This window comes from Pseudorca crassidens, chromosome 12 (assembly GCF_039906515.1).
Source record: "Pseudorca crassidens isolate mPseCra1 chromosome 12, mPseCra1.hap1, whole genome shotgun sequence".
In the NCBI taxonomy this organism is placed as follows: Eukaryota; Metazoa; Chordata; class Mammalia; order Artiodactyla; family Delphinidae; genus Pseudorca; species Pseudorca crassidens.
Window position 1 is genome coordinate 26,007,900 of NC_090307.1, and position 22,111 is coordinate 26,030,010.

A 22,111-nucleotide genomic window follows, 5' to 3' on the forward strand; every position below is an offset into this window, starting at 1 on the left:
ATAAAGTTTGTTATTTCACTTCACCCTAGTTGATTTTACACTGTATTTCTCAGAGCTAGGTTTCAAAATGTTTTCCATTCTTCTCAAATCTGAACTCTCCAGTTCTGTCCTCAAGTGGTAAATTATCTTATCTCTTACTTTGAGATTAAAGCCATTGACATTAAATTTTAATTGGGCTGGTGGAAAGTGTGGGAAGAATTTGTAGTAGGTGCTTAGAAAACTAGGCAAATGAAAAACTAACATAATTAGCTCTGGGGAAAGGAAAGAGTTGTACAAAAAAGGAAACATGATTATACAGTAGTAGTTACACAGTAGTAGTTAACTACTAATCTCATCAGGTACAAAACTACCTGGGAGATAATTATTTTTAAGCTTGGAGGAAAGCAAGTGGTCGTGGTGTAAATCCTCATTTTCTGTAGAAAAATCGCTAGATATATCTAAACTTGCTATTTCAAGGGATACCATTACTGAGGTATAAATAGCAAGAATAAAAGTTAAAAGGTTCTCTTGGTGTGAGAAGAGGAGCTATATTTGACTTTACTCACTATGCATGTTGTTACTTAGATATAAATGAAAATATTCTTTAAAAGAGGCTTAATTAAAAATCTTCTCAAGGGGTGGTAAAAGTGAACCAAATCTTTTTATCACAGACTCTCTTTACCTTTATTTCTTTATTTTTATATTTTTTAACTCTTTGTTTTTTTCTTTGGCTGCTTTGGGTCTTCGTTGCTGCGCACGGGCTTTCTGTAGTGGTGGTGAGCGGGGGCTACTCTTCGTTGCGGTGTACGGGCTTCTCAGTACGGTGGCTTCTCTTGTTGCGGAGCACGGGCTCTAGGTGCACAAGCTTCAGTAGTTGTGGCGCACGGGTTTTGTTGCTCCGCGGCATGTGGGATCTTCCCAGACCAGGGCTCGAACCCGTGTCCCCTGCATTTGCAGGCGGATTCTTAACCACTGCGCCACTGGGGAAGTCCCTATGTCTTTATTCTTCTTGTTTACTTCACACTTCATGCCTTTTCCCTTGTTATAACTTTACATTTTACTTTATGATACTTGGTTATGAAACTTTAAAACTTTGGGGATATTGAGCTTATAAATTTTTAAAAATATTTTTGTTACGTGTTTTGAGAATAGATTGAAATTCTAAAAAGTGAGGAAAACTTTCTTTTGGTGAAGATATTTTATTGATACTAAGTTAAAAATAAAGTAGTATGGGTAGTGATAAACTTGTCCAGTGTTGATAAAGATAAAAGATTTTACTTGCAAAATTATTATATTTGTCCACTTATAACACTGTCTTGTTTTTAGAAGGATTTGTTTCCACAATTCATTTAAATTATTAAAGTCATTTTCAGGGGTGAAAAAGATAACTTCTGAATGTCTGTTGTGAAAGAAATAATTTGAATTTCTATTGTATTCTGTAATTTGCTTTTGATACTATGTTGAAACTAGTAGTTGATTGTAAAGTTAGCTTCTAAATTATCCTTTCCATATCTTTTCTAGGTTAGATTAAGGAGGATATTTTCTTAGAGTGGATCGCTGCCTTTGGTAAGAACATGTCGTCCATCTTGCCATTCACTCCACCAGTTGTGAAGAGACTGCTGGGATGGAAGAAATCAGCGGGTGGATCTGGAGGAGCAGGTGGTGGAGAGCAGAATGGACAGGAAGAAAAGTGGTGTGAGAAAGCAGTTAAAAGTTTGGTGAAGAAGCTAAAGAAAACAGGACGATTAGATGAGCTTGAGAAAGCCATCACCACTCAAAATTGTAATACTAAATGTGTTACCATACCAAGGTAAGTGTTGTTAGATCAGAAATTTGATGGCCATACTGTTGAAAATTGCTTAAAGGAATCTGAAGGGAAGTTATTGAAATTTTGTTACTTTCAAGTGACCTGTCAATAGTGATTATTAAAATATGACAGCTATTTTTAACCTGTCGTATTAATTTTGTTTAACTCGTTAAGACTTGTTTATTTTACAAAGCATTTTCTTGAACAGTGAGAAGGTTTAATCAAGCAAAATAAAATACTTAGATTGTATTTTTATCTTCACTGTCTTCATTTACCTTCATTGCCTAAATGCTTCATTGTATGTTATCCTAATTTCTGTGATTGAATGACATTTGAATAAAGATTCAAAGATTTTTCTATCACCAGTGCAGTAGTGACTGACAGTTTTCGCCTCCCTTGGTCAAAACTTCAGTAAGGAGTGAACAGAGGCTGCTAACATTGTGATGAATTTTGTATTGTTTTTGCTTGAGTTGCAGCACTACTTCTAACAAAGAACAGTATGTGAGACAGCTTCCTAGGTGTCATAGGTGGTCAGAACCTGTCTTGAAGACCTACCTCTTGTATGAGAAGGACCTGTTACTTAAGAGGTTGAAGTTTTATTAGTGTAAATTTAATCATTTACAGATCAGTACCACTGTCAGAAATACTGTTTTTTAACATAAAGTAGCAAGTGGTTTTTAAGTGTTTTAATGTGTACTACTATAGTTGTGCATATTACAGGGTTTGCGGGAGTGTCAGTTTATAGCATTTTCTAAAAATGATTGTTTTCAGTGTCATACACATAGGCTAGCATATGGCACGTAAAACCATTCTACTTGACACGTTTCTAATGAGTTTTGGGAAATACACTCTGGATGCTTGTTGATAATAGATCCTAATAACACCAGCCTGTCTGCTTGCAAATACTAGGAGTAGAATGTTTCCTCCCTTGTTTAGTAGGTTAATTATCCATTTCTTTTACCTCACTTGTTTCATGTATTTCTTAAATAAGAGTCACTTTTCCTGGTATATTCTTTCGTTTTAGAAATGTTTATGAATGCCTGCTGTGTACAAGGCACTGGTTTTAGGCACATGGGATAGATACAGTATGAACAAAACTCAAAGTTCCTGCCCTCCTCAGGGATAGATGTACACAGTAAACAAGTGGACAGATTAATCTAATTGGAGATGGTAATGAGTACAAAGAAAACAACGACTGAGGGGTAAAACTGCTTTGGATTGGATTGTGACACTTAATCTGAGCTTTGAGAAGTAGCAGCTAGCTGAGGGAGGTCTTCTAGGCAGAGGAAGGAGTGAGTGTAAAGATGCCAAGTCAGGATATAGCTTATTGTATTGGAGGACTTACTGTATCGCAGTAGAGATGGCGTGATACAAAATGAGTACAAAACTTGGAAAGGGTCAGATCATAGAGGGCATCGTAGGGCAGTTTGAATTTTAGTGTCAATGTAATAGAAAGCAAATAAAGATTTTTAAGTGGATTTTCAGATTTTAATCCTTTTTTCTTTTCCTCGGTACGTGGGCCTCTTACTCTTGTGGCCTGTCCCATTGCGGAGCACAGGCTCTGGACTTGCAGGCTCAGTGGCCATGGCTCACGGGCCCAGCCGCTCTGCGGCATGTGGGATCTTCCCGGATCGGGGCACGAACCCGTGTCCCCTGCATCAGCAGGCGGACTCTCAACCACTGCGCCACCAGGGAAGCCCTTAATCCGTTTTTAAAGAATTTTTTACATTTATATTTTTACAAAGATCATTCTGGCTGCCAGACACACGTGGTTGGAGCTGAGGGTGGGTAGTGGTGTAGTGGTGTGTGTGTGCATGTGTGTGTGTAGTAGACTGGTGTGGTATAGTGGTCTGCAAGCGGGGAAATGAGGAGGCTATTGAAGCAGTCCAAAACAGAGATGCCAGAGGTTGGGCTGGCATGGAGGCTGTGCTGCCACCAGAAGTGGATGGATTTGGTTGGAAGTTGAACTGACAGGACTTGCTAATGAATTGGTTAATAAGTCAGGTTTTTTGTGTTCACTTTTTATTGTATAGTGCCTGGTATTTCAGTTCAGTAAACATTTATAAACATACGGTCTTTGCTCTTGAGTTGCTTACTTCCTAGTAAGGGAGGTAAACTTTAAAAAATAAGAAAGATAATTTCATAATGTGCAGGAGGTGTTCTGAAAGATGTATGCTTAGGGAGCTGTTTGCAAAGTGGGGACCCTTCCCTGCTCTGCGGCTTGTGGAAGGTTTCCTCCTGGAGAAAGATTGGTGCCTGAGTTGGGTGGAGGTAAAGGAGGAGTTTAGTCAGGATAAGCTCCATTCATCCAGAGTGGCCCTGGGGTGTTGAGAGGACTGGTGATGGGGGTCCTGGGAGTGCCAGGTGGGAGGTGGGATATGGCAGGACTCAGAGGCTGTGTGGTAGGGAGGAAGCACCACATCCTGCGCGCTGGGGGGTTCACACTGAACATGAGTGTGATTGAGTGATGGGGGAGTTGTCAAAGAGTCTTAGGTAAAGAAGTGAGGAAAATGGTTGTGAGACTGTCAGGAGTGGAGGCAGGGAGACCAGTTAGTATGTTGTCTCCTCATCCAAGGGAGCTGTGTGATCCAGGAAGACGGGGGGCCATGCTTTTGCACAGCTTCATCTAGGGCTTCGGTGCCAGTGCGGTGAGGTTGTTGGCAGAACAGAACTGAGAGGAGAGTCATGCAGTCCTGTCTCTTAAGGAGATACAGTAGGAAGCAGCCTCATGATGGAAATGTATAGGCCTTCTGTTTAAACTGTAGAAGTCCCTTTGGTCGAATTTCTTTTCCTTATTTTCCAGTCTTCATTTTACAGTCTAGTTTTTAGAGATTTTTTTTTCATATTCTAGGGCTTTTTCATCATTTAAAGATTTTTTTCCCCGCACTTTTACCTGAGTAATGAAAGTGAAGTGGTGCTTGTCCAGTATCTTGTTTTTCACTCTTTAAAAGTTCCTTGAAGCTTAGAAACTTGCTTGTCTAATTTGGTGGTCTTTTTTTTTTTTTTAATATTTCAAGAAATGTAGATTTGTTAATATTGGCTGTTTATCAAAAACCTTAAGTTTCTTGCACTATATTCTGGAGCCATATATTTTATAAAGTTTGTTTTTAATAATAGAACAGTTATATTGTGTCAGATTATTAGTCACCTCTTAACTACTAAATGTATTTAAACATTCAGTCAACTCTTAATTATATAGACTGTAAAAGGTGGGGAATGGGTGTGGAAAGGGTCCATTATAGAGGAATCCAAACCCTAGCTTAAGCAAAATTATTTAAAATGTAATTCATGGTGGATTTACTGTAAGCTTATTAACTTAAAATTGCAGATAAGTTGTCAATAAAATACCTTAACGTATTGATGTACTCATCACATATTAATGAACGTGAAACATAAATTACTTAATTTTTTAAAATGACAAATGTTTTCTGTTTAAAAATCCCTGTTTCATTGACTCTTCTTAACAGTTTCCTTTCCTCCAACCCCCATCTTCTAATGTTAGAGTGGGACTAAATTGCGGCTAGAAACATAGTCCTGACTTTATATCCCTCCCATCCCCCTCACATAATTAACTCTGCCTTCATTGCTTTGTCTCTGAAGGGATAGAAGCTACTACCCATATGTGTCACTGCTTCCTTCCTACTGTTTTATGTGGTGACACAAAGTGATTCATGGGTAGATCTTAACCTATTAAGCTACAATGAGCTGAATAGTATAAAGTTTCATGAAGCTTTTCCATCTCAATTTTTTGAGACTAACAAATGGAGGACAACTCAGTCATAAAATCAGAATGGCAATTGATGTTTAGGTAATGAATCAGTCAGAAGAAAAAAAAGTGACTTTCAGTGCATTTAATCTACAGTAAAGCAAAATCCAAACAGCAGTGGGGATGGAGAGCTTGTAAAGTTTAAAACAAGTGGCTGTGAGGTCTGAAATGCCAATTTGATAATATCCATTGTACATAAATGAAGAATTTATTTTCATAAACATAAATTATAAGGGCTTTCCTAAGGTGGTACTTTGACCACATAATTACATTTTGATCTTTCATCTTAAGGAAATAATCAGGAATATGGTCCAAGATTTCTGGTGTTCATTTCAGCATTGTTTATAATAGCAAAGAATTAGAGAAACCCAATCCTAACCCACAGTTTCCTTAACTGTAATAATAAAGGAAACTTAACCCAACTCATTTTATACCAGAATTGAAAATGAATAGTAAAAGTAAAGTTTATATCAATCTTACTCATAAAAACAAATGCAAAAATTATAAATGAAAAAGCTTGAATTATAAAAATAAAACCACAAAATCATGACTAGGTAAGGTTTATTGCAGGAATGCTAGTATGATTCACCTACAGGAAATCCATTAATGTAAGATGCTCTGTATTCATATTTATGAACACTCTGATCTTGGTGGATCTAGAAAGAGCTTTCTATAAAATTCAGTATTCTTGTTAACAAATTAGGAATAGGAATTTTCTTAACTTGATAAAGCAATACTTCCAAAAATGTTAACACTTAATCTTGAAACTTTAGAGAGAAATACATCAAATTGTTAATAGTGATTATTTATGGATTACCTAAAAAAAGAAATGTCCTGTAATTTTTCCGTAATATTTATCTATGAAAGTATGTTTTACTTTTGCAGTCAGCATAATCAAATTTTTTTTATGGTTTGTTTTACTTTATTTTTTTTTAATAATTTTTTAAAATTTATTTTTATTTATTTTTTGGCTGTGTTGGGTCTTTGTTGCCGTGCGCGGGCTTTCTCAAGTTGTGGCGAGCCGGGGCTGCTCTTCGGCGCGGTGTGTGGGCTTCTCATTGCGGTGGCTTCTCTTGTTGCAGAGCACGGGCTCTAGGCATGCGGGCTTCAGTTGTTGTGGTTCACGGGCTTAGTTGCTCTGTGGCATGTGGGATCTTCCCGGACCAGGGCTTGAACCTGTGTCCCTAGCATTGGCAGGCGGATTCTTAACCACTGCACCAGCAGGGAAGCCCAATTAAATGTTTAAAAAGAACTTTTGGGCAATACTTAGACTATTCTTGGCTTTGCTTTTTTACCCTTTAAATTAAGTCAATTTTTCTGTTAAAGGGCAGTTATATTTTCATTTTCTTAACATTCTAATAAATGTCTTTATATTTTTTCCTTCAAAAAGTATGTTTCTTAAAACAAAGTAGTATGTGTACATGATTCCAAATTCAAACACAGATTATACAGTGGAAAAATGTGTCCCTCCCACTCCTGTTGTCACCCGTCTCCTCACCTAGTTGTATTACTAGTGTCTTATATATCCTTACAGGATATGTTTCTTGTTAATACTGTTGCTAACATTTGGATTTTGTTTTCCATCTTCTAAATTTTTAAATATCAGAGTAATTGAAATAAACTTCATGCAGATGGTCAACTTTTACTTTTGATTTTGTATTACTACCCCTTTTACTTCTCTGGATAACCCAGGAAGAATTAAAGAGAAGTCTTTTAAAACCAAACTGTAGTATCCTTCAGTTCTTCTTAAATTAGTGTTTTTTTGTTATTTCAGAAGAGAATAATTCTCTCTCCCTCGTTCACACATAGAAATAGACTGTGTGTGGGGGTGTGTGTGTGTATGAGATAATATATATGGAATACTATGACAGAAAGAACTCTGAAGTTTGATGACTTGTTTTTGAGTCAGCTTCTTCAGTACTGATGAATGTGAATCCTGAGGCATGTGATTATACTTTTGACTGTTTCTTCATCTGTGAAACGGGTGGTACTATCTGAGTTCTTTTACAGTACTATTTTTGGGTCCTTTGAAATAATGTTAAGTTTAGTTTGTAAGCTATAAAGCACTACAGCCATGAATATGATTTGTTTGAAATTTTCACAGATATTCCATGTCTTCATTTTCCTTCCAGGTTTTCTAAAAGAACTCACATTAAATTGTATTGTCTATCTTTGCTTAGTAAACATTTCTGCCAGACAGCTATCATAATTTAGTATAACATTTATTTATAAAATCAGTTCATCAAAGCAATGAAACATTTTATAAATGCAAACTAGAACTTTGAGATTACCAGCCTCAGCATCCAACTTGTCATTTTCTTTCTATATGTTCTGTGTATAAGTTGTGAAGGCGCTTGTAATGAGCACTTCACTGTGGTCCTGTGAAACACAATTTGAAGGACACTTTGCTAAGACCCTTAACCTTTATGTGGTGCCTACATTTACAGTTCTTTTTTTTGAGGGAGCTCATGCTCTAGGACCCTGGTGCTCAGAGCCCTTTTGTGTATATAATATATTCTTCGGTAGGGCATTTTTATCATTTACCTTATCAGGGAAAACATCCAACTGCCCTAGGACCTAGGTTCCTTTATAAAATTATAGGATTATTACCCAGGTTAATTAATATATAATTTTAAATTTAACGCTCGATGCAACAAGCGTCATCCCCACTTTTCTTGTCCCATTCACGTAACGTATTGGCTTTAAAGAATTCATTTCTCAACTTAGAATCAACCTAAAATAATAAGCATTTAAAAAATTATAACCATCTTTTATTTTCTCAGCATCTTTGGTCTCTTTCCAGTCTTATCTGGAACCATTTCAGTTTGCCCAGACTATGTGACTAACCACATTCTAGGAAGATCATTATTATTGGGGACAACATTTAACTATATTGTTTGCTCCTTCTCCTGCCTGTCTTGTAGTAGAGTGTTTCCAGGCCTATGTCGTCCCCGCTGGTAATACAAGTAAATGTACCACTACCATCTAAGGCAGGGGTCCCCAACCCCCAGGCCACGGACTGGTACTGGTCCATGGCCTGTTAGGAACGCGGCCGCACAGCAGGAGGTGAGCGGTGGGTGAGTGAGCGAAGCTTCATCTGTATTTACAGCTGCTCCCCGTTGCTCGCGTTACCGCCTGAGCTCCGCCTCCTGTCAGATCAGCGGCAGCATTAGATTCTCATAGGAGTGTGAACCCTACTGTGAACTGCGCCTGTAAGGTATCTAGGTTGCATGCTCCTTAGGAGAATCTAATGCCTGATGATCTGAGGTGTGGCTGAGGCGGTGCTGGGGAGCGGCTGCAAATACAGATTATCATTAGCAGAGAGGTTTGACTGCACAGAGACCATAATAAATCAACTGCTTGCAGATTCATATCAAAACCCTATCAGTGTCAAGTGAAAACAAGCTCAGGGCTCACACTGATTCTGCATTATGGTGAGTTGTATAATTATTTCATTTTATATTACAGTGTAACAATAATAGAAATAAAGTGCACAATAAACGTAGTGTGCTTGAATCATCCTGAAAACACCTCCCCCACCCCCCTACCCCGGTCTGTAGGAAAATTGTCTTCCACAAAGTGGTCCCTGGTGCCAAAAAGGTTGGGGACCACTGATCTAAGGGACCTGAAATTGACAGTACCACACATAGACTGTGAAGATGAAAAATAGTAGTAAAACACCAGTTTAGGATATTCTTCAATCTTGTGTTAAATCTTACCTGGTAATTGGACTGAAATGACTGTGTCCCACATGTCTCTTATACTCTGATCTTTACATTCTTTTTGTTTTTCCTCTTTCAGTTCGGATGTTTTCTATTGACCTAAGTTTGAGTTTACTGCTCCTGTTTTCTGCTATGTTCAGTCTTCTGTTAAACATATCCAATAAGTTCTTAATTTAAAATACTATATTTTTCATTTTTAGTATGTTCCTTTGATATTATAGATTCTGAATCTCTATTCTTCACCTGTTTTTTCTATTTTCTGAATTTTCTTTAATATATTTATAGTAGTTATTTTATAGTCCCTGTCATCTCTAATATCTGGATCATCTTTAGGTCTGCTTCTGTTATTGTCCGTTCATTCTTTTGATTATCATCACATTTTCCTGCCTCTTCATGTGCTGTGTAATTTTGATTGTACGCCATATATTGCATACAAGAGAATTATAGATGCTGCAAATGATGCTTTCCCCTGTCAGGTAGATAGGCTGATCACCTTAATCTTCTCAGGGGTTGAGCAGGGTTGAGGCTTGGTTGCCATTTTAATTTGATTTAGTCTACACTGGCACGTACCTTTTCTGCAAATAAGATTCTCCTGGGATTTTACTTAAAAGCCTGGCAGGTCTCTGTCCTCCACTCCCTCAAACACTGTGGGAGATTCACTTCTACTCTTCTTCCATAGCTTGAGTTTGGCTCTTGGGCCTCCTGCTGCTTGCATTTTTAAAATCAGGCAGATGTCTTTGAGGAAGGAGAATCTTGTGATTGTCAAATGTTTGACTGTGTTATTTTCTTCAGTTGAGTTTTTCTTCCCAGACCGAGCCTGATGCTCAGCGTGTAACTAGAATCTGCAGGTGACCCCAGGGAAGGAAATGACAGACAGTCATCAGTTCACCAGAAAGTGTTCTCGCTTCTCGCAGTCTTTGTTCATTTGGATCTCATTACTTTAATAGCTCTCCGTTGTCTTTGAATAAGTATTTTTTGTTACTTTTTTCCCCCTAGTTGTTGCAATAGGGAACATTAGCCTGCTATGACCTGCTTATGTCTTACGTGGAAGCAAAATTGTAACAGCTTTTGAAAGTGGGACTCTTCTGGTATTTATTCAGAGACCCGAAATTGGAGAACAACTGATTGCAAGTAACCTACACTGAGAATTGAGGTGCTATACCATTCATGCAGGACTTGCAGAAAGGATTAGCTGAGACAAGTATTTGCTACAGTTAACCCATCACTGACCTCTGAGCCATGTAAATAAAATATAAGAGTTTGTGGAAGGGATCCCATGTGAAAACTTGGGAGCGAGTAGGGTATGCTGTGGCATTTCCCCTTTCTTTATCCAAATTGAGGGGCTTCAGGGAACTTCTCAGTTTGACATGAGGTTTGGGAGATAAATAGACTGGTACCTGACTGTCATCTGAAAAAGGCTAAAAAGTGAGAGAGCAGCTGGAGCTGCTCCTGCATCAGTAGAATGAAGGCAGGGCACTGTTGGAATGGTCTGCACGTTCAGAGTGCAGTGCATCAAAGGTGCAAGAATTTTCCCATGGGCCAGGTGGACTTTACTAAGGTAGTTGAAGTTGACTTGTCTTGAACAGATCAAGAGGCTCAACTTGGAAAGTCAGAGTGACCCAAGCCAAACAGCCAGAGAAATTCCTGCAACAGGAACTAACTACAGGGAAGAGGCTGCATTTGGGCTTCTGACCTTATAAGTCTGTTCCCTCGTCCCCTAAAACCCCCTCTTCGTGATGTTCCAGAACCTACAGGGCCCTTAGAGGTAACAGAGAGTCCTGGAAGAGGTGAAATTAGCAAAATTGAATGAGAGAATAAAGTTTTGATTTAGATCAGGGTAGTAAAATTTTAATTTCTGCAAAGACGTTTATTGTGTTATATATATATAATCTATTTGGGTGTGACTAGAACAGCCATGGGATCTTTCTGAAATTTTACGCAGAAAGGAGGAAAACAGTTTGACAGGAGCTTGCTTGAGGGTAATGATATGGGAAGACTCAACAAATCCAGCTTTTTAAATAAGCTGTCTGTATTCTCCTTTTGAAAACTTGGGAATCCAAATTTAGTGGTGCTGGGGACAGGTAGACTATATGGGGAGAATGGAGGAATGTTACATACATCTGCATGAAGTATGTAGCTTTTTTTTTTTTTTTTTTTTTGCGGTACGTGGGCCTCTCACTGTTGTGGCCTCTCCCGTTGCAGAGCACAGGTTCTGGACGCGCAGGCTCAGCAGCCATGGCTCACGGGCCTAGCAGCTCCGCGGCATTTGGGATCTTCCCGGACCGGGGCACGAACCCGTGTCCCCTGCATCGGCAGGCGGACTCTCAACCACTGCGCCACCAGGGAAGCCCAGGACTTGAAATATTTTGAGCAACTATTTTTAGAATTGATATTTAAATCTTTTCAATGATAGGGACTATTTTATTTGTGTGGGAGATATTTTGTTATTTTTCAAAGGCAGTAGAAACATCTAGCAAGATCTCAAAGTGTGTTTTCAACATAACTTTAAAGGGAAAGGTAAAAAATTTTTCAATCATCACTTGGTCCTTTCTTCTGCTTCTAAAAAGAGCTGTTCCAAACCAAAGAAGAAGAGTATCAGTTTTATCTTATTGGACTCTATGGAAATTTTAGTGTCTCCCCGTATTTTAATTTGGGAGTAGCTCTACTAATTTCCTTGTCCAAAGCGTTTTTTTTCCCTGAGAAATTATGACTCTTACAGTGAAATCTCTAGTTTTTATAATTAAGCACATTCTATAGTGCTTTACTTATCAGAAATTCTATACCAAAGTTATTGTTTTAATTTTGTCTTGCTATGTTTTTATTTTTAGTAAACTATATAAGAGACAGAATAGTGTTGGTAATTAAGAATGCAGCCTCTATCCCCGCCACTTGCTAGCTGTATGACCTTAGACATGTCACTTCATCTCTGTGCTTCCATTATCTCATTTGTCAAATGGGGTAACTGCCTAAATTGTGGGTTATTGGAAGATTAAGTAATTCAGTATGTGTAAGGACTTAGTGCTATGCTTGAAATATAGTTAAGTGCTTAATCAGTGTGAATTATATGTGGGGTGGATCCCTCCCCAAGTTTGATTTTGATGTGAGACTGATGAAGCCAAACATGTAATGAAAGGGCATGAAAAAGATTATTGTTCATATGATAAGGCTTTCTGGGGAAAGCAGGGCAGGCTCCCAAACTGGTCCAAAAATTACTTGAGAAAGGAGTGACAGGAGACATGGGGCTGGGGTGATAATTCCTGCACTCCTGTGTGTGCCCAGACTTGCCTGGTTTAAAATTCTCACCAGCCCCAAGGGCTTCCTTATCAGCTTGCTCAGATTTGAGGCAGAGGGGATGAGGACATGATGGGACTCGAAACTCTTAGCAGTCACATATCAAGAATGGAGTTAGATTCCTCATTAAACTCAATAAGGATAATTGAAAAGTAAACCACACCTAGGTGCATCATAGTCAAACCCATGAAAGAGAAAGTCTTGAAAGCAGCCGTGAGCAATGACATGTTATATACCTGGGAACGATGATGTGAAGGACAGGTGACCTTTTGCAGAAGCGAGAGGGTCAGAAGATTATAAAATGATATCTCTGAGGAGCCATAACCATAAATGTGTATCTACTTAATAAAAAAAGCTTCAGAATACATGAGTGAAACTGGATAGAATTAATGGGTCAAAATGACAAAAAAATTGTGGTAATAGTTGGAGAGTTCAATTAGACCAAAAAAGTAAGTAAAGGCATAGAAGACCTAAATCTAAAATCAGTATAATAACAGTCTTTTCAAGTACTCTTGGTAACATCACCAGGAAAGACTATTTGCAGGGCACAAATCTCAATAAATTTTAAAAGATTGAAATCAACAGAGTATGTTCTCTGCCAACAGTAGAACAAAATTAGAAATTAATACCAGCAAGACATATTAAAAATGGAAGTTATCATAATTCTTTGACCCATGGGTCATTTAGAAGAGAACCATGAGCAAAATCAGAATATATATCAAACTAAATGATAATCAAGTTATACCATATCAAATAAGTGGGATGCAGCTAAAGCAGTGCTTAAAGGGAAATTTATAGCTTTAAATAATTATACTAGAACAGAAAAGTTATCTAAGACGTCACCTAGGGAACTATGAAAAAGGTCAAAGAAAATGGAAAGTAAGTAGAAGGAAGAAATAATAAAAATAAGAGCAGAAAATCAATGATTAGAAAAGAGACAACAGAGATGATAAATCCAAAAGCTGATTATTTAGAAAGATCAATAAAATTGAATAAACTCCTATAATGCTGATGGAGAAAAAAAAGAGAGCGCCCATAACCATAAATTAGCTATGTATGAAATGAAAGAGATATTATCATGCTAGATCCTACAGACATTAGAAGCATACTATGGATATATTTTAAACAACTTTATGTCAACAATTTGTAATAGTCAAATTTCTTTAAAAACATGTTACCCTGGCTGGTGCAAGAGGAAGTGGAAGATTTGGATAGCCCTATAATCAATTAAAGAAATTGAATTCATAATCAAAATCTTTCCCACAAAAAAAACTCCAGGTCCAGTTGGTTTTACTGGTAAATTCAAGCATTTGAGCAAGAAACAACATCAATCGCATAGAAACTCAGAAAAACAGAGTTATTTTATGAGGTCAATATAACCCTGATAACAAAACCTGACAAAGATGGCACCAAAAGGAGAAAATTTAGAGATTGATACTTGTCATGAACATAGGTTTAAAAAGTTGTTAACAAAACATATACTCCAGCAGTATACAAAGAGGACATTATGATTGAGTGAGATTTAGCTCAACAATGCAAGGTTAGTTTATAATATTCAAAAATTAATCAGTGTAATGCACAGCACTAACAAAGGAGAAAAACAGTGTTGATCACTTTACTTGGTTAGAAGCATTTAACAAAAATTCATCCATTCATGACAAACACTCCCAGCTAATGAGAAATGTAAAGACGGTTCCTCAGTTTGATAAAGGACATTTAAGAAAAACTGACGGCTTAAGAATATACTTACTCACAAAATAATATGTTTTCCCTAAGATCAAAAGTAGGACAAGGATGTCCATTCTTGTGCCTTCTTCAATTCATTATTTTAATAGAGGACCTAGCCAGTGCAGTGAGGCAGGAAAATGAAATATAAGAGGCATAAAGATCTGAAAGAATGGGTCAAAACTCTTGCTTTTTGTAGATGATATGATTATGTAAGAAACCTTAAGGAATCTACAAAAACAGTCACTAAAGCAAACAAGTAAATTTAGCAAGGCTTCATCTTACAAGATCAGTTGTATTTTCATAAATATTAACAGCAGACAAATGGAAGTAATATTAAGAAAACAATTCTATGAATAGTAGCACCAATAAAATACCTAGGAATACATTTTTTTTTTTTTTTTTTTTGTGGTACGCGGGCCTCTCACTGTTGTGGCCTCTCCTGTTGTGGAGCACAGGCTCCGGACAGCGGCCATGGCTCACGGGCCTAGCCGCTCCGCAGCATGTGGTATCTTCCCGGACCGGGGCACGAACCCGTGTCCCCTGCATGGGCAGGCGGACTCTCAACCACTGCGCCACCAGGGAAGCCCCAGGAATACATTTTTTTAAAGACATAAGATCTGTACACTGAAATTTCAAAACCTTAATGAGAAAAATTAAGACTAAACAAATGGGGAGAGAATTCTTCTCATATAGCCAGATACGCTTTTATCAGACTTAGACTCCCTAGATAACAATTATAAACTCTGCACAAAATAAAAAGAAAAAAAATAAGGCACTAGAGAATGAACAAACAAAATAGACATTTTGAAGGAGATTTGACCCTTGGAAGAAGCAAGTGACATGAGGTGAATTTTCTGTTCTTACAGCTTTTATCCATGCAGAATGTGCAGGGTAGCTACAATTTCAATATGAAACCTGCCTTTTCTGTCCTGAAGAACCAGAGATCAGAGTTTAGGACAACCACAGTTGCTGAAGAGTGAGAGGAGAATTCTGGCATGGAGAGAGCCACAGAAGGGGAGCCCCACATTTTCCTTAAAAACTTTGCTGAAATCACTAGGGTGGTGAAAAATTAATTGGAATTGTTCAAAGACAGAGTTTGAGTGTGAACAAGTTAATTGCCTGCCAAAACAAGAACAGTTAACACTTAGAGGAATATAACAGAATCTAGCATCTCCATCATGTAACGTTCACAGTGTCCAGCATACAGACTTTAAGTTACTCAACGCATGAAGAGCAAAGAAAATGTGACCCTTTCTCAGGAGGAGACCAATGGAAACCAACCCTGAGACAACCTTCATGTTGGAACTACCATACAATAAATTGACAGACATACCATGTTTGTGAATTGGAGCCCTCAGTAGTATTAAGTTAGTTCTCTCCCAGTTTAATCTGAATCAAATCAATCTCCATCAAACCCTAAAAATATATATGGTTTTCATAGAATGTACAAACTTATCCTAAAATTTAGGACCTAGCATGTCCAAAGCAATCTTGAAAAAGATCAGCAAAGTTAGAAGACTTAAATTATCTGACTTCAAGACTTTCTGTGAAGCCACAGTAATCATATATTGTGTTTCTGGCATAAAAACAAACAGGTAGATAAATGGGATAAAATAGAGAACCTTAAAATAGATACTTATGTGGTTGTTTGATTTTTGACAGATTTGCCAAAGCAATCCAGTAGGGACAGGAAAGTCTTCAATAAATAATACTGGGAGAACTGGATTCTCCATCTGGAAGCATGAACCTTGGCCCCACCTTAAACCATTCAAAAAAATTAATTCCAAATGGATCATAGTTCTCATCTAAAAGTTAAGACTATCAAGCTTGTATAGGAGAAGACGTTTGTGACGGAGGTAGGCAAAGGGTTTTTTTCTTTAAAGGATATGGAAAGCAATAAGAGGAAGTTGTTAAGATAGACTTCATCAATATTAAAAAAGTATTTCATCAAAAACGATTAAGAAATGAATAAACAAGTCATGGAGTGGAAGAAAATATTTGCAAAATATATTTCTGAGAAGGGGATTGTATCCACACTTTATAAAGAATTTCTGTAACTCAGTAGTGAGAAGAGGAATATCCTGATTTTAAAAATGGGCAAAAGATTGCTCATTTCCATCACAAAAGAAGATATAGAAAGGGCCACTGAGCAAATGGAAAGTGTGCAGTATTGTTAGTCATCAGGAAAACGCAGATTGTGAAACAGTGAAATACACTGCACAACCACCAGAATGGCCTATCATGGGAAAAAAAACAACACATCAGTGATTGCCTTTGGGGGTGGGGGAGGGGATTACAGGGATTAACTGAGAAAGGGGTAGGAGGGAATTCTTGGCAGGACAGAGGGTTACCCAATTTATGTATTTGATAAAACTAACAAAATGGTACCATTAAGATTTGTTTGACACTGTAAATATTACCTCAAAAAAAGAGTGATCCGTGAGCTCTAGTTAACAATATACACATTCTTTAAGGTCTAGATTTGAAGTATCTACGACAGTTTTGAACGCATCAAAAAATAAGATGGATTGATAAATAGATATTGGGGCAAGGACAGCATGGCTCAGAGCCTTTATTGGAGTTTTCCAGGGAAGGAATGATAGTGCTGGGTAGATATGCTGAGTTAAGTTTAGGATTAGATACTTTTAGTAATTTTGGCCAGTCTCTGGACTGTAGGGCTGGTTCCTAGTTGTCCAGTACCTAGCCCTAGGGTGATTTAGGGCAGGAAGAATATTGGCTTGGTGTGTGTCAGAGTTTGATTAAACAGTTAGGGGTGTGAGCTCTGGATCGGTTGGTTTGTGTTTCAAAGGTGAGCTCTCAAGGGAGTCTCTTGCCACCTCTAGACCTGGGAGGGGTAGTCTCTCCAGGATCAAGGCTTCAAATGCCAGAGTATCAAGGATACAGAAGATAAGAAAACATAGTTAATACATGTTCCTATAAAAGTTTGAAACTACAGATTTTAAACTATCATTCTGCAGAAGTATACCTTTAAAAATTTAGACTTTTAAGCCAGCCAGAAGTGGATGTAAATCCTGGCTGTTACCTCAATAGCTTTGTGACTTTTTGAGGTATTTTTTTTTTTTGCGGAGCACAGGCTCCGGCCGCGCAGGCTCAGCGGCCATGGCTCACGGGCCCAGCCGCTCCGCGGCATGTGGGATCCTCCCGGAACGGGGCACGAACCCGTGTCCCCTGCATCGGCAGGCGGACTCTCAGCCACTGCGCCACCAGGGAAGCCCACTTTTTGAGTTATTTAACTGCTCACATTTATTTCTTTATATGAAAATAATGGTCATGTTAATTCACTTTATAGGGTTGATATGAGTATAAATTAGATAATACATATGAAGCACTTTGAACAGTGCCAGGTACGTAGCAGATGCTTAAATTAAATGTTGGCAATTTGCTTAAGTTTTCTGTAGCCAATGAAAATTTCTTAATTGTTCACTTGTATCCTTTGCTAATTCGTTAAGAACAAGGTTGTACCTAAAGCTCCTTTCTTGGTGATGGAGTGAAGGTTAAAAACTATCTGGAGGGGGCTTCCCTGGTGGCGCAGTGGTTCAGAGTCCACCTGCCGATGCAGGGGACACGGGTTCGTGCCCCGGTCCGGGAAGATCCCACATGCCGCGGAGAGGCTAGGCCCGTGAGCCATGGCCGCTGAGCCTGTGCGTCCGGAGCCTGTGCTCCGCAACGGGAGAGGCCACAACAGTGAGAGGCCCGCGTACCACCAAAAAAAAAAAAAAAGAACTATCTGGAGTTAGGCATTTTCTTTTTTTCCATTGCCCATCCCTCAGCTGTATAATGGTGTGAAGTGAAGTATACAGACACACGTAGTACATATACTTACAGAGACTTTATTTTTTTATTACAGCTATCAGCTCTTGATTCCTGTGGTGATATAAACTTTTAGTCTTACTAGTCATATACAAAATGGAAGGACTGATCTGTTATAAGTAGAAATAATGTTGAATGGGTGGGGCTTTCCTGGTGGCGCAGTGGTTAAGAATCCGCCTGCCAATGCAGGGGATATGGGTTCGATCCCTGGCCCGGGAGGATCCCACATGCCACGGAGCAGCTGGGCCCGTGGGCCACAACTACTGAGCCCGTGTGCCACAACTGCTGAGGCCCACACGCCTGGAGCCCGTGCTCGGCAACACGAGAAGCCACCGCAGTGAGAAGCCCGCGCACCGCAACGAAGAGTAGCCCCCGCTCGCCGCAACTAGAGGAAGCCCGCACGCAGCAACGAAGACCCAAAGCAGCCAAAAATAAATAAATAAATACATTTAAAAAAAATAAATAAAAACAGGAATGCTTTAGAAAAAAAATATTTTGAATGGGTGGTTGCAGATTATTCTGTAGCAGTCCGTGTTTCATGAGTACATCAGTAATCGAGCTGGAGCCTCAAGTGAAGTTTCTTTTGTTGAACCCTTTCATTTTACTCAGTGTTCAGCATTGCTTACATGGGTTTCCCCAGTGACAGTCTAGATCCTACTCCTTTTGATTTGTAGAAGAAATATACTCTTTAGACAAGAAGTTCGTGAAAAATAATGAATTAGTAAAACACAATGAGGCTTATTACTTTTGACACTGGTGGTTTAACTGCTGCAGTAAATTGTGCAAATACTGTAGGGACAGTACAGCTTGTTTAATGGTTAATGGTTTAATGGCTTCTGTGGTATGAGCCTTCAAAGTCAGTGTTATTTTCTTGAGCTTAGTTCACATTACTTCTCTTCTATCTCCTGATAACAAGTATACAAATAAATATACGTCCTTAAATCAAAAAGTATATTAATTAACAAACAATGTCTGTTTGAACCAAAGTTCAAAATGTTAATGTAGATGTGTGTATAAAATACCTATACATATATATGGTTGGTAAATTGTACACTAGATTTTAAATTTTAACTTCAGTTTTCAAAGGTTTATTCTTAGATGAAAAAAAGCTTTAATGGTTTTGCTGATAATTATTGTAAAAGTGATTACAGGGCAATTCTATAAGGATTTCTTCCAGGTTTACTACAAAGTCATCTGGTTAGTCCAGTGGTCAACTAATATACTATATGCCATTTTTTTTTTTTTGGCAGTTTAGTGTCCTGATGATTTTAATAGCTGTTCCAGCCTCTTTTTCCCAGATTTTTAAAATTCAGTCTATGTAAGCAAGAAAGTTTCACAGTTGATAATCTGCCTTTAAGAAATTGTGTTTCATGCAAAGGATTGGACTTTGCATGGTATTCTAACATGGACATGCTTGCTCATCTGTCTGTGAATTGATGCAGGGACAGCATCGTAGATGACTTACGGTCTATTACATCTTATTTCAACATAAATTTATAATCTATGTTAATTGCATTGATGAACAATATCAAATTTTTATCAGGCAGGTAGAATTTATCTGAGACCAATTTTGTTTTTAACCAATTAGCATGGTATTTTTTAAAACTAAAGAGTTTTTAGACTGTCCTAAAGTCAGATAGTCAAATTTAGGAGATGTTGAGCTAATGTGTATGGGATAGTGCTATCACTGTAGTTAATTTTGTAATTAATAAAGTCTAATACTTTCTTTAGGATATGTGGATTTCACCTAGCAGGTATTTTTATGAGTTTAATGTTTTCAGACCCATCCTTCTCTTCCTTACTACTTGTCAACAGCTTGGTGTTGTGCAGGTTGATACGTTTCACGTTCAAGTAACGTATAGACATTTCTTGTGGACTTCTCTTAATGTTGTTTAAATGCTTATACATTTATTTATTTATGTTTGGTTGCGTTGGGTCTTCATTGCTGCTCACGGGCTTTCTCTAGTTGTGGCGAGCGGGGGCTACTCTTAGTTGCGTTGCGCGGGCTTCTCCTTGCGGTGGCTTCTCTTGTTGCGGTAGGCGCACGGGCTTCAGTAGTTGTGGCACGTGGGCTCAGTAGTTGTGGCTCGTGGGCTCTAAAGCGCAGGCTCATTAGTTGTGGCTCACGGGCTTAGTTGCTCCACGGCACGTGGGATCTTCCTGGACCAGGGCTTGAACCCATATCCCCTGCGTTTGCAGGCGGATTCTTAACCACTGTGCCACCAGGGAAGCCCTGTTTAAATGTTTAGAAACATAATTTAGTGTAAACTTATGCTTATCAAAAGGTTGATTTATACTGAGTTCTATAACCAAGAAAATTCTAACATCAAGTTAATGATTTGTTAATTTTGATTTTCTGTTTCCATTGTGATTGTGCTGCTGAATGACTAAGGATCTTTTGAGGCCAGCATACTACCATGTGCCCTGTGTTGCTAAATTCTCTACCTCTTTTCTCTAAGCCTACTATGAAACATAATTTATTTAGCACATCCTGATATCATTTGGCCTTTTTGGGGTGATCTCATCATTTACATGTTAAGTCAATCTCTCTACTTACCTTTGGTGCTGAGGTGATTGTCAAACCCAGATCCAGACCCAGACACCGAGATGATGCAGGCGAACAAGACTAGTGCTTACCAGGTTATCCAGAATATGTGTTTAGAAGATTTATGTAAAGTTACTATTTACTCAGAATAAAAATGTAACTTAAAAAATTATTGTAGGAACCAAACAGACCCTTGAGAGTACTATATTTGAGGTGCCCAGGGATCCCCAGGTTTTAGTCACAGAAATGCTGATGTAGGTGGTGAGAAAGTAAAAGCTCAGAAAGCTCTTGGTGGAGTGGAGAGCATTGTTGGACAAGAGTGGGCTGGAATCCTGGCCCTGCCACTTGTTAGGAATCTGACCTTGGTGAGATTGTTTTACTATCCCTCTGAGGCTCGGTTTCCTCAAATTGAAAGTGAGATAATAATGCACAGCTTGCAGGTGATTATAAGGTCCATAATATATTTAAAGTCTTACATAGTACCTGACATGTAGCAGCTAATTTATGAAGGTAATTGCTATTACATATTTCATTGGTTTTAAGGTGCACATTTTTTCACTTTGGGGTGCATCATATAAATAAATTTTGAAGTTTTTCCTTTTAAGTTTAACACAAGATAATGTTGCATTTTAGATTTATTGAAATAAGGAATGTGCAAAAGACTTTTATAAAATAGTTGTTACAATCAGTGCTATTTCTCTAACATTTTTCCTGGGTTTGTTTCTTTTAATATCTTTTAGGAACTGTACATACTTGCAGTTGTAACTTGCCACTCCTTGTGAACAAACTGAAAACCTGAGAGATCCATTTTCCCCACTGTTGTTTAATGTATTATGATTTAGTGTGCCTAGGAACGTTGTGGTCCAGTTTTTATGCTATAAAAATATTAATTTAGTCACCAGATACCTTGCTTGCTAGGTGGTAGGTATACAAAGACCTTTGGGAGCTCAAGGTCTTATGGGGATTATTTTCCCCATAAATAAAAACTTTGGTTAGTAAGAATCTTTAAGGAAGAGGGAATGATTAAAACCACCTGATTTAAATCCCCTAGACTGGGCTTCCCTGGTGGCACAGTGGTTGAGAGTCTGCCTGCCGATGCAGGGGACACGGGTTCGTGCCCCGGTCCGGGAAGATCCCACATGCCTTGGAGCGGCTGGGCCCATGAGCCAAGGCCGCTGAGCCTGCGCGTCCGGAGCCTGTGCTCCGCAACGGGAGAGGCCACAACAGTGAGAGGGCTGCGTGCCGCAAAAAAAAAAAAAAAAAAAAATCCCTTAGACTACTAGGTCTTAAAAATTGACCTGATTTGCTAGGTATACCTAAAAAAATTAGTAATTAAGTCAAAAGGTAGCTAGGAAGGGGCTGTTGACATAAATACATGTGCAAGAAAATGGGTACCAAAGGCCCATGTTATATAGAGAGGACATTTTGCTAGAAGAGAATAA

General features: G+C 38.4%; 1 protein-coding gene across 3 annotated transcripts in view; it reads left to right on the plus strand.

The window, feature by feature from the left end:
• SMAD2 (SMAD family member 2) overlaps positions 1-22,111 on the plus strand; it is a 104,333-nt gene that overhangs the window by 25,724 nt on the left and 56,498 nt on the right. For all 3 annotated transcript variants that reach the window (XM_067699159.1, XM_067699160.1, XM_067699161.1), the window contains exon 3: positions 1,501-1,789. In XM_067699159.1, the coding sequence (XP_067555260.1) occupies positions 1,554-1,789 (236 nt within the window). In that variant the 5' untranslated portion in view covers positions 1,501-1,553. The remainder of the gene's footprint in view (positions 1-1,500; positions 1,790-22,111) is intronic.